The 13,182-nt window shown below is 39.4% G+C and overlaps 1 protein-coding gene across 3 annotated transcripts in view; it reads right to left on the bottom strand.

The window, feature by feature from the left end:
* Window positions 1-646: 646 nt before the first annotated feature.
* The window catches only part of Cep135 (centrosomal protein 135), a 63,195-nt gene continuing 50,659 nt past the window's right edge, over window positions 647-13,182 (bottom strand). For all 3 annotated transcript variants that reach the window (XM_090343569.1, XM_090343567.1, XM_090343568.1), the window contains 5 exons: window positions 11,974-12,183; window positions 11,272-11,474; window positions 9,996-10,100; window positions 6,428-6,541; window positions 647-853 (listed from right to left, as the gene is read on the bottom strand). In XM_090343569.1, coding sequence (XP_090199695.1) covers window positions 6,439-6,541; window positions 9,996-10,100; window positions 11,272-11,474; window positions 11,974-12,183 — 621 coding nt within the window. In that variant the 3' untranslated portion in view covers window positions 647-853; window positions 6,428-6,438. The remainder of the gene's footprint in view (window positions 854-6,427; window positions 6,542-9,995; window positions 10,101-11,271; window positions 11,475-11,973; window positions 12,184-13,182) is intronic.

Below are 13,182 nucleotides of genomic sequence, written 5' to 3' on the forward strand. Positions count from 1 at the left end.
TGTCAGCCAGAATAATGTAACATGTAAATACCTTTTCCATCACTGAGTGTGCCATATTTACACATGGTGATCATTTTATCAAGACTTCTGATAGCCTTGATGTGATCATATTTTTCCCTTGATGATGAGCAGATCTGTGATGAACTCTGCATTTTCAAGTAACAAGTGTGAGAGCTCAACCTCAAGGCTCCTTCTTCACGACTGCACACTGAGGTGTGGGAATAAGCACAGTGGCTCACGCCCGTAATCCTAGCTACTCAGGAGGGTGAATCTGAGGATCACAGTTCAAAGCCAGCCCAGGCAAGAAAGTCCCTGAGACTCTTAGCTCTATTTATTTGCCACCAGAAAACCAGAAGTGGCGTTGTGGTCCAAAGTGGTAGAGTGCTGGTCTTGAGCAGAAGAGCTCAGAGACAACATCCAGGCCTCAAGTTTGAACCCCATGACCAACAAAACAAAATAAATTAAAAAAAAAAAAAAGCACACTCAAAACCAGGACTGTACAAACATTTCCATGCATGTATTATGGCTTATTAAGAAACAATGCTAAAGTATAATACGAACACTATATCATATTAATTCATAGTATAAGTACATTTTAAAGAATAAGTCAAGAATAATACAAAATATAGACCTTGTATCAGTTAAGTGCTATTAATTAATGTATGTATTTTTCTGCCATACATAAGAAAATATACAGAGTTCTTACATAAATATTCACTGATTTAAATAAAGGTTGACAGAGGTAGAATTTGTATCAATGGTCATGATTTGCAGGAACAAGTACTTCACGTATGTCATTACTGTTGCGCTCTTATTTAAAAACTACCCACAGGATCTCTTGAAAACCATTATTCTGAAAAGTAGAAAGGGGAAAGATGGGTTAAGACGACACTTTCATAAAAACTGAAATCCAATTCTGTTCTAATTTGTAGTCTTTAGTAATAGATATTATGCCCTAAGTCCAGTTCTACCAACTGAGAAAGGACTGTTTTATATTTTGAAGAAGACATGGTCTGGGTTTCCACAGTCATGTTGTTCTCAGTGAATGGGCATTGTAACATGATATAAGAAGTACACATTTCCTGTGTCTCTGATTCCCGGTACACACGCCTTCGAATCTCTTGGTTGGTGAGAAGAACCTTTGCATGGTAACAGATGACTGGTGGCTGAGGTGGGGCTTTGGGGTGGGGCTGCTCCAGGCCTGAGCAGAGGGGAGGGGAGAAGGGCTGACCACCACAGGCTCAGGACTGCATGAATGCAACTTTCATAAAACCCCCAAGAGAGGTATCTGGGTTGCTCCGGGCAGCAGGACACATTGGGTGAGCGCCTCGGCTGTGCAGGGATTTGAGAGGCAATGGAGGATCTGCATACCTCCTCCACTGATGCCCTCCCTGCCCCCAGCTGCTCATCTGCAGCCTTTGTATTACATGGGTAAAGCACAAAGGGTTTCCCTGAGTTCTGTGAGTCACCTGACTAAATGAATGCGACTGGAGGCAGGGCAGGGCTGTGGGCATCTGGACTTAGGGCAGGGAAATGAGAAGCTGGGCTTACAACGGGTGTCTGAAGTGGGGGAGCCCCCGTCCAGGACTGGAGATCCTCCACCCCTGTGCCTCCAACCTCGATTCTCCAGGTCTCCACTTTCTACGTTCTTTAAGTGCTTGGCTATATTTATTTTTAACTATTAAGAGACAGTAATCTGAGAAAATATTCCATGAAAAGCAATTGTTCCTAAGTGCTTTTTGGAGGAGTTTTTTTTTTTTTTTTTTTTTTTAACATTTCAGTAACACTATTAAGAAAATACAAATGAAAATGGCTACTACTTAACAATCTCATTAGGATGTGGGGAAAACTCATTATGACAAAATTTAAAAAATTACACATTTGTTAATGGTTGTAATGACTTTTTAATGTCTATGTAGTAGGATGGTGACAGCTTTAAAAATGGAAAATAACAAGTATTATAGGAGGTAGAGAATGGGAGCCCTTGCGTGGTACTGATGGGAATTCAAAGCAGGGAAGCCAGAAAGTGAAGGAAGTGACTAGGGACCCAGCAGGTCTAGACCGCCGTGAATGCCCACAGACTCAAAACAAGGGCTAGGACACTGCCCACCAGTGCTCACAGCAGCCACATTTACAACGCACACAGGGGGAAACAACGTAGGTATCCCCACCCAACTCATGAGAGCTTTTCATTTTTTTAAATGCAGAATATCTTACAACACAGGATAAACACACACCTTGAAAACACCATTCTAAGCAAAAAAAGCCATACACAGAGAACCTTACAGGAGAACCTAGACTCAGCAACTGTACCGCTGCAGAGGAGAGCTCAAACATTAGCAGGAGAGGAAGATGCGGGGAGGGCAGGAGTGGAGAGCATGGAATGTTTGCTGAGGTGACACAAAGGCTTTAGAAACAGCATCGGGGTCACTAAGTGGTATACTGCAAAAGCAACTAAGAAGGCCAAGAACCCATATGGCCTAGTGGTAGAGTGCTTGCCTAGCATATACAAAGCCCAGGGTTCAATTCCTCAGTACCACATACACAGGAAAAAGCTGGAAGTGGTGCTGTGGCTCAAGTGGTACGGTTCTAGCCTTGAGAAAACCCAAGGACAGTGTTCAGCCCAGGACAAAAAAAAAAAAAAAAAAGAACTAAGATGGCCAAGTTTGTATTATATATACATATGTGCAATCAGAGCTTTTCTATGGAGATATAAATATAACTATATAGACATATAAGCCTATGATGGCATATATACTCTATAGACATAATGATATATAGATCGATATATATCTATGACATACAAACTCTCAGCTTAATTTAAATTTTGTTCTTATGTTTATATGCCAGTGATTGCATAGAGAAACTCCACTCTTTGACATTGTCCTATTTGTAAGGAAATGGAGAGATTTGGAAAAAATCATATTAAGTGAAGCCAGACCCAAAGGAACATAGATTCCATGGTTTCCCTCATTTGTAACAATTAGTATACACCTAGGACTCTCCTAGCAGAAGGTCATAATAGCTCAAAAGCTATGTACATATGGCCACATATGATGAGGCTAAGGGAAATGAACTCTAGAATATGGAAACAAGAGGTTTATCTTATTGCTTATCTCATATTGTTAGTGTATCTGATGGTACCTGGTATATTATACATACATTTATTTGTTATTTGAAAATGGGAAGGTAAGGGAAAAGCAAGATGAGTGAGATGGGCTGGGGAAGGGAAAGTGGGAAGAAAACATGGGAAGTGGTAAAATGCTCAAGAGGTAAGGTACCCACTACCTGATGAATGCAATGGTAACCCCTCTGTACATCACTCTGACAATAAAATTAAAAAAAAAGAAATTCCATTCTTAATACTTGTTTGTTAAACTTGATATTTGAAGTATGATGTAAAAACAACAGTGTCAATAAAATCTTTTAGTTAAAAAAATAAAGTTTTAAAATTTATCACACTGAGACAAGTTCTTTTACATATATAAGTACATATACATTAACACGTGTGTGTGTGTGTGTGTGTGTGTGTGTATGAACGTAGCAGCTTATAATTTTTGATTTGGTTTGCAGTGTTTGGTATAGAACTCATGCTCAGCAAAAGCCCTACCATTGTGCTACATCTCCAGCTCTAGATCAGTGGCTCTTAACTGTAGTCTGGGGACCCCCTGAGACCTGAGCCTCCCCAAGACTTTTTAAGGGAGTTTGCAAGGCCAAGCCAATTTTCATAAAACCAAGAAATAATCAACCTCTCCACTCTTGTTTTCTCGCGGGTTTCAGTTGAGTTTTCCTGAGGCCATTTACATACTGCTAAGAGCCAAGAGCCAGGCTTGGTGGCTCACGCTGGTAATCCTAGCTACCCAGGAGGCTGAGATCTGAGAATCATGGTTCAAAGCCAACCCAGACACTAAAGTCCATGATAATAACTCCAATTAATCACTAGAAAACCAGAAGTGGGGCTGTGGCTCCAGTGACAGGGCAGTAGCCTTGAGATGAAGAGCTCAGGTACAATACCTAGGCCCAGAGTCCAAGCTTCATCACATTCTGCTAAGGCTTCATAACAAAAGGGTCGGCCATCATCTAATTACACTCAGTGGCTCACAAGTGAGGGCACAATGGCAGCAGTGAGTACTTAAGTAGTCCTCAAAGTGAAAAAGGAAAAGAAATGTTTAATCAAATGAACCTTTAAGGCAAAAGCACAATTAGGAAGCGCTTAAACACAGTCTCTACCAATGTGGGGGGGCGGGCGGGAAGGGAGCTATGTGTCCCACCAGGTCCATATTGTAAGTGTGTTCATAAGGAGGTCCTGCCTCACTGGGGAAATGTGAGTTACCTTCTGTGTTTAGTATTTCAAGGAAAAGAGGCAAAGAAATGCATTCATCTAAAGAAAGACTGAACAGTTTTTGTCAGTGAGTGGCATGTTGCAGAGTTCTGGTTAATTTCTCCATTCTTTCTTATCTCCAGTGAGTAAGCACATCCTTTTGACTCCTCCTGTCAAATGCACCCTCCTAGAGACTACTTGGGCAAACAGTTTTGTTTATCTACTTAAACACACGTAGATTCAGTGCCTACATCAGTGCCAGCCACTCAGTCCCAAGTCTGCACTTGGAGCACTACTTGGAAAAGCCTGCATGCCTGTCCATAGTGCAGTGACTAAATGGATTGGCTCCATCTGCATGGGTATTCTGTTACACAGCAATAAGACTAACCCGCCTAAGTGTCCACACGACATTATGAATGCATTTTCTAAATATTCTGTTGAGGGAAAGAAGCTAGAAATGCACAATTGATCTCATTTGCACATTTGTTTGTGTTAGGCAAGGCTTTGTGCTGTGTTAAAACTGCCCAAAACAAAGCAGAACAAAAACAAAACAAAAACAAAACCATGCTCTCCACAGTGAGGACAGTTACTTTGAGAGCAGGGCTTGTGACTACAATAGAGGCAAAAGTAATATATTGCTTCATTAGGGAGGTGTGTTCAGTATGAAAGTCCGTTGAACTATGCATCTATTCTATGGGCACCTTTTTGAAAATATACTACACAATTTGTTTAAGGGCTGAGGATGTAAGCGGCAGTGTCACTCCAGCGATGTAAAAAGAGTCTACAATTTACAAAATATGTTCTTGTGTTCAATATTATATTACTTTCTAAAGTAATGGAACTTTTTTTGGTGTGCCAGTACTGAGACTTGAACTTTGAGCCCTGTGTTTTCAAATAGATTTATTTTTTTTCACTACTTGATAATTATATTTTTTATTCATTCTAGTTTTATTTTTTCATTTTACTTTTATTGAAAAGGTGATGAGCAGAGGTCACAGTTACACAGTGAAAGGAATGAGCATTTGTTTTTGTTCATCATTACCCCATCCCTCATTTTCTCTCGCTTACACCTCTAACCCCCATCCCCATGTTGTAAGGTTCACATCTAACATAGAGTCATCCTTTGTCCTGCTGTTTCTGTGATAGCTTTTCCCTTTCACATATTGAATAATCATACATACAAGATACAAGGTACAGAAAACTAAGAGAAATGAAAAAGAAAGAAAAACTACATACAGGACATAAGAACCTCTTTTTTCCATATGTTAGAGTTCATACTGATACACCTCAGAATATATGTGTGTGTGTGTGTATACACATGTGTATATATATATGGTCCTATCCACTAAGCATTTGGGTTATCGGGATCCCCTGTTAAGAATATCTTGGACATATTCAACTTCTTACAAATAAGAGAAGTTGTGCAACCTACTTTTCTTTGGGTCTGGCTTGCTTCACTTAATATAATTTTTTCCAAGTCTTCCTACTTCCTGATGAATGGGGCAATGCCATTGTGAATATATACCACATCTTCTTAATCCATTCATCAACTGTGGGGCATCTGGGTTGGGTCCATATCTTAGCAATAGTAAATAATGCTGCAATGAACATGGTTGTGGTGGTAGCTTTAGTATGGTCCTGTTTGTGGTCATTTGGGTAAATGCCCAGGAGTGGGATTTGCTGGATGATAGGGCAGCTCTATATTTAGTTGTTTTGTTTTTTGCCAGTTCTGGGCCTTGAACTCAGGGCCTGGGCAATGTCCCTTGAGCTTCTTTTGCTCAAGGATAGCACTCTACTACTCTGTGTATGTGGTACTGAGGAACTAAACCCAGGGACTCATGTATACTAGACAAGCACTAAGCCACATTCCTATGCCTATTTATTTATTCACAGCTGGCATTCTACCACTTGTGCTACATATCCACTTCCTTTTATCTTTTTTTTTTTTTGCTGGTTAATTGAGGATGTCTCTGCTCAGGCTGCCTCCAAACTGTGATACTCAGATCTCAGCCTTCTGAGTAGTTAGGATTATAGGTGTGAGCCACAATCCATCTTTACTATGTTACTCTGGTTTAGTTTTGCCTCTCCATAGTGTTGCTTACATACCTTTCTGGGTACTATCCATCTACATGTTCAGAACCCTGTAAGGGAGACTTCAGAGTAGAACTAAGGGGTGGTGTAGGAAGGCCATGGCGACGCATCTCTTGTATTGCTCGTTCTCTGTTGGTAAAAATCAAACAAGAAAGATCAAATGTAACTATGATGGATAATTTAAGAGCAGCATAGGACTATTAGTGTTATTAGTCAATTAATGCCTGCTAATTAATCAGTATTCCTACTGAATGCATTTTTTATTTAAAAAAACAAAAATAAATAAAACAAAAACACAAAACTTTTTGAGAGAAGATTTTGTTATGTGCACCCAGGCGGATCTTGAACTCATGAGCACAAGCAATCCTCCTACCTCAGTCTCTGAAGTAGCTGGCACTACAAGCACCCACACTATGGTCCAGCCTTAGTTCTCCTACTATATATAGACTACGGTTACAGGATTCTTAAGTGGTGCGTAAAGTATTTCAATTATAAGAAAATACATTATAAAGGCTGAGAATGTGGCCTAGTGGTATAGAGTGCTTGCCTAGCATGCACGAAGACCTGGGTTCGATTCCTCAGTACCACATACACAGAAAAAGCTAGAAGTGGTACTGTGGCTCAAGTGGTAGAGACTTGAGAAAGCCCAAGGACAGTGCCTAGGCTCTGAGTTCAAGCCCCATGACTCCCCCCCCCCAAAAAAAAAGAAAAGGAAGGAACATACATTATAAGAGACTGTTCAAGGTTATAATCATGTTGGAACACTTGGATGTCATTAAAATAGTAATTTAGAAGTAAAATGCTCACAGCACATTTTTGTAAAAAAAAAAAAAAAGCAACAGTATTCCAGGCTGATAAATTTTGGCCTCAAATATAGATGCATGAGCATGCCATTGCTCCCAGCTATAGATTGAGAAGGGGATCATCAACTTTTCTGCCTGGATGACCTTGAACCAAAAACCTTCCATTTTTAGTCTTCTAAGTAGGTAGGATTACCGCTACTAGCCATCAATCGCCAGCAGTGATAACTAAGTCTTTTATTATCTCTTCCCCTTGTTCATAAGAACCATTTTCTCTCCTGAGAATGGAGAGATAATGGCACTGTCCATATGAGCATGCAAAACTTGGCTAGATGTTAAGGAGCAAGAAAGACACGGTTTCTTTAGGGGCCAGAGGCAAGGAACAGGAAGGACTCGGGGGTGGGAAGGTTTCTAATTATATGGAAAGCTTTGGTCAGGAGTCTCGATGCAGAGAATTTTTTATTAACAACTAGAAATCATTATATATGTATAGTTTGGCACATTCAGAAAACAGAACTTTTAAATTACAAGAAATTAACATAATTGCTAAAACCTAAACTTTATACTTCTTTCAGGTCATAATTACTGATTTCAAAGGAATGTCCTTCTATAATGTAAAAAGGGCTTTTTAGCCATGGCACATGAGGTGGCTCACGCCTGTAATCCTAGCTACTCAGGAAGGCTGAGATCTGAGGATCAAGGTTCAAAGCCAGCCTGGGCACAAAAGGACCTGAAACTCTTATCTCCAATTAACCTCTAGAAAACAGGAAGTGGGGCTTGGCTCAGAGATAGGGTAGTAGCCTTGAGCTGAAGAGCTCAGGGACAGTGCCCAGGCCATGTTCAAGCCCCATTATGCACATACACACACAAATAAAGGTTTTTATATAAATGGATGAGAATGTGAGAACTAAAACCATGATCTATCAGGTAATTTTATTTGAGAATGAAATTTCACGATGGACACAGTATTAATATAGCAAGAGAGATGAAATTACAAAGTAGATTTTGACTATAATTCTCTCTCTCTCTCTCTCTCTCTCTCTCTATATTCTTTTTTTTTTTTCTGCCAGTCCTGGGGCATCAACTCAGGGCCTGAGCATTGCCCTCGGGCTTTCTCCAGGCTAGCATTCTACCACTTGAGCCACAGCACCACTTCCAGACCTTTCTCTGTATGTGGTAACAAGGAAATGAATCCAGGTCTGTGTGCATACGAAGCAAGCACTCTACCACTAGGCCAAACACCCAGCCTCTCTTTTAAAATATTTTTAAAGTTTATTTTTATAGCCCCAGGGCTGGCAAAAAAAATTATTACAGATCACTCCCTGATTGGCATTAGTGAATTACAACTATAGTATATTAACTTCTGTAATAGAGGGGTACACTCATTTGATTCTTTTCCTCTTTGGAGGAATTTGAATTAAGGGCAAATGATGCCTAAATGATGCCCTTCATAAATATATGTACACACATACATGTAGACAGATGTGGATGAGCTATATCCAGCCTGAAAAACATCATTGTGACATCAGAAATCCTACTTGAAAGGTGGCCTCAGTCACCAGAGGTTTTATGAAGCAAAGTTAAACACAGAAATGGAAAGTGTAAGCACAAATTTGTGTCTCTAATCCAAATGGGGGTGCTACTAGCTATTTCATCACTATGTGGGGTGTTCTTTGTTCCATCACCTTGCATTCTCTTAGCCCCTGCTTTTGGAAATCACGTAATATGTTTAGGGGTTCGTTAACTGTCCACATTTTCAAAGGATTTACATTGTGTCCATCTGTTTATGAAATTGTAGGAGTTCCAGTCTGATTAGTCTGAATGTTTTTCAGACCTTGAAATAAACCTTCAGTGATAAAAAAAATTATTATTTTTACTTTTTGTTACTAAGTACTTGCATAATGGGGTTTCAATTCAACACGTATTTTTACTTCTTCTTCTTCTTCTTTTTTTTTTTTTTTGCTGGGTCTTGGGGCTTGATCACTGCCTGGACGCTGTCTCTGAGCTCTTAAGCTCAAGGCTTCTTCCCTACCCCTGGGCCCGAGTGTTATCCCAGAGTTCTTCAGCTCAAGGCTACCACCCTACCCTTGAGCCAAGCCCCACTTCCCATTTTCTAGAGGTTAATTAGAGATAAGAGTCTCAGGTCCTTTTGTGCCTGGGCTAGCTTTGAACCTTGATCTCAGATCTCAGCCTCCTGAGTAGTTAGGATTAAAGGTGTGTGCCACTGTGCTGGGTTTGTTTTTACTTCTTAAAGCAAGAAGGTCTCATCTCTACTATTTGGAGATTACATTTTTCAACACAAAGCAAATGACTTGAAATATGAGAATGAAAGCGAATATAGACGTGAGGAGCATAGGCTTTAGAATTGGACAGATAAGCCTCGACTTCCATTTATGACCTTTAGTTTCCTATATAACAAGAGACTGAGGATTAATGGGACACATACCTGGAGCCTGGAAAATATTTGGTAATCATTACTATAACAATAATCATCATCACCTTTATGATTGGGGGGAAGGGGTCTCTTGTAGACATTGTTTTTAATTATCTGTCTAAACTCTGAAATGAAGCCCTGATTTTATACAGTGGAGAGTTACAACGCATTTGATTTTACTGACTGTAGGCACATTATCTTCTACAATATGTGTAGCCTTTTTGGCAGAATTACCAAAGGTACTTAATTCCCATAAGAATGCTAAAAGAAAGCTTGCTATTTGCAAGCCATATTAACAGAATAGAACAGAATAGAAAATAAGAAAATACAGCTGAAGTATTTTTCTTACCGTTCATATCTTTCACTTGAAATTTGCCTTTTCAGAATATCATAATCTGTTTGTAATTGTGCCACTTTAGCTCGAAGCATGGTAGTTTCCCGGCTTTGACTAGTTCTCAAAGACAAATGTAAAAATTATTGTAATAATTTAATGCACGTTTTATTTCCTAGAGTCAAGTACAAATACAAGTAGAGGTGATGCTTAAGGACGGAAAAAGAGGAGATGGACAAGAATGCTCTAAACATCTGGGGAATGAATCCATCAGGAAGTTTTCTTTCTTGTTCATGTGGCATACTCCTCATGCTGAGGTTGTATGTGCCAGGAGTGGTATCAGTATTGGCAATACAAATGTGAACAACAAATATAACATCAAGATGAAAAATATCCTCATTGGCTCTTTCTTTCAGTACTGTGGGTTGAACCCAAGGCCTAGCTGATGCCAGCAAATGTTCTAACACTTGTGCCACACCCCTAACCCTTTCATATACTTGAACTAAAGATAAAGATACTCGTGCTTAAGTTTCCCAAGTTGCTATGACCACAGAACACTACCATATCCAGCTTTAAAAGTTCATTCTGAGCCAGTCTCCCATGGCTCATGCCTATAATCCTAGCTACTCAGGAGGCTGAGTTCTGAGGATCGCAGTTCAAAGCCAGCTAGGGCATCAAAGTCCATGAGACGTTCATCTCCCATTAATCACCAGAAAACTGGAAGTGGCATGTGGCTCAAAGTAGTAGAGTGCTAGCTAGTCTTGAGCTGAAGCAGTCAAGGACAGCAGCATCCAGGCTGAGTTTAAGCCCCATGACAACAACAACAACAACAAAAACAACAACAAAAAAACAACAAAACCCCCCTCATTTCTCCACATTTACCTACTGTAGGTTTCTGACCCTCTTCTACATACATGCCCCAAATCTTCTCCATTCTAAAATGACACTATCCTCAAACTCCCCTAAGGCAAATGATAAACTTTGGAGGGCCAAATCTTAGCCTTTCTAAGCCTTTTTCTTCATCTGCACCCTAAGACACAACTTTCCCACCGGCATATGTGGGTAGTTCCTAAGGTCCACTCTTCTGGCACACTCCCATGGCACCAACTGAGTAGCAAAGGTCTACAGCTCCCAACACTGGGTCTCGCCCAAGCTATTCCTCTGCAGACATGGAAGTCGGATATTTTTGTTTTATAACCAACCTTTATCATCTCAAACGCCCTCCCCTCCTACCAAACTGAAAAATAGGCTTTGATATGTACTTTCCTCACATCAGTTGACTTACAACACTTACTGTTTACTTTCTGAAAGGGTTAACTTCTCCTTAAGTAGCTGAATTTCTGTATCCTTCTCATGGGAGCTTAAATGCGAATGAAATTCTTTATCTCTATTTGTAGCCAATAATGATTCAAGGCTTTTAATTGTATGTCTCTCACTTGATAGTTGTGTTTTTAACATCTCTGATTCTGATTTTACATTTTCTAATTCTGTCATGGCCTATAGGAAAAACAAAGGTTAATTCAGTAAAGTTTTATACTTAATCTGAAAAATTATTTCTCTGACAACAGACCTCTGCAGAGCCATTTATGCATGGACTGCTTTATTCTAGGTATTGGTTAAATATTTCAAATCATTTCTTTATAAGAAAAAAAACACTCATTAAAAAATTTAGTTAGCCGGGCATGGTTGCTCACGCCTGTAATTTTAGCTACTCAGGAAACCAAGATTTGAGGATCAAGGTTCAAAGTCATCTGGGCACTAAAGACCAGGAGACTTTTATCTCCAATTAGCCACTAGAAAACCAGAAGTGGTGCTGTGGCTCAAGGAATAGGGCAGTAGCCTTGAGCTGAAGAGCTTAGGAACAGGTCAAGCCAAAAAAAAAAAAAAAAACCTACTCCAAAGGGGAACACAGAAACTAGATGGTGAGTGGAAATGAAACACTTAGGGAGGACTCAATGAAACAATGTGCCAAGATTATTTTTCTCATTATTCTTACCCTCTCCAATTCAAGGTTTTTGGTATTCAACTGTTGTGTCATGACATCTTTTCCTGAATCAAGCTTGATGCACAGTTCTCTGAGTGATGACAAATCATTCAGTACTGTTGCTTTCTCATTTTCTTGCTGTCTCAGCTCCTCTTCTAACCTAGCCATGGCCTTTGCCATTGATGAGATCTGAGATTCATAAGCATGATGTGCACTTAAATGCTGGAAAAAAAAAACAAAATAGGTTTAAAAAAGTTCCCAATAATTTTAAGGGCTGTGTAGCTATTATTTCACTTTAGAAAAGGACAATCTTTTGCATATTTTATAACACTCAGGAAGCAGCCTGTTAATTAAAATGACTACCGAAAATGCACAAGTGGAAAGATGCTGTATTACTAATCATGGTAACTAAGTATCTCAAGGACACATGTATACACACACACACACACACACACACACACACGGGAGATACAAAAGTGAAAACTGCATTACAGTGGTTTGAAAGAAAAGAATCCTTGAAGCTATATAAAATTTTTCCCTTTTATAATTTCCATTTGTTATAATGATGTCTTTTCATTATTTTTCCAGTCCTAGGGCTGGAATTCAGGGCATGGACACTGTTCTTGGGCTTTCTCAAGGCTAGCCCTCTGCCACTTCTCCACAGCACCACTTCTGGCTTTTCTATGGTGTAGAAGAAGTAAATCCAGGGCTTTGTCTATACTAGGCAAGTATTCTACCACTAGGCCAGTCTCCCAGCCCATAATAATGTCTTTTCTAATAAAAATTCACTACCCAATTATCTACAGTTAAAAATTCTAATTTTTTAAAAACAGTTTGTTTTTAAATTTAAAAAACATGGAGTCATATTCAAAGTCTATTCTAATAAAATAACTTTATATGATTTCAATTATTTTGGAAAAGTAAGCAAAATTTGAAATGTTAATAAAAATTCTTCCTAGAAGAATTTACAATTTAAATTTTTGATAATTTTAAAATTTGAGTGAAAATTTCAAACTTATTAAACTGTTCTTTGAGGTTTTGAAAAGAACTCCACAGGTAGAAAATACTTTAGGGGCCAGGAGCATAGCCTGGTGGTAGAATGCTTGCCTAGCATGAATGGAGCCCTGGGTTTGATTCCTTGGTACTACTTACACAGAAAAAGCCGGAAGTAGCAATATGACTCAACTGGCAGAGCACTAACCTTGAGCAGAAAGTGTCCAA

Source organism: Megascapheus bottae, chromosome 13 (genome assembly GCF_031878675.1).
Source record: "Megascapheus bottae isolate mThoBot1 chromosome 13, mThoBot2.hap1, whole genome shotgun sequence".
Taxonomy (NCBI): Eukaryota; Metazoa; Chordata; class Mammalia; order Rodentia; family Geomyidae; genus Megascapheus; species Megascapheus bottae.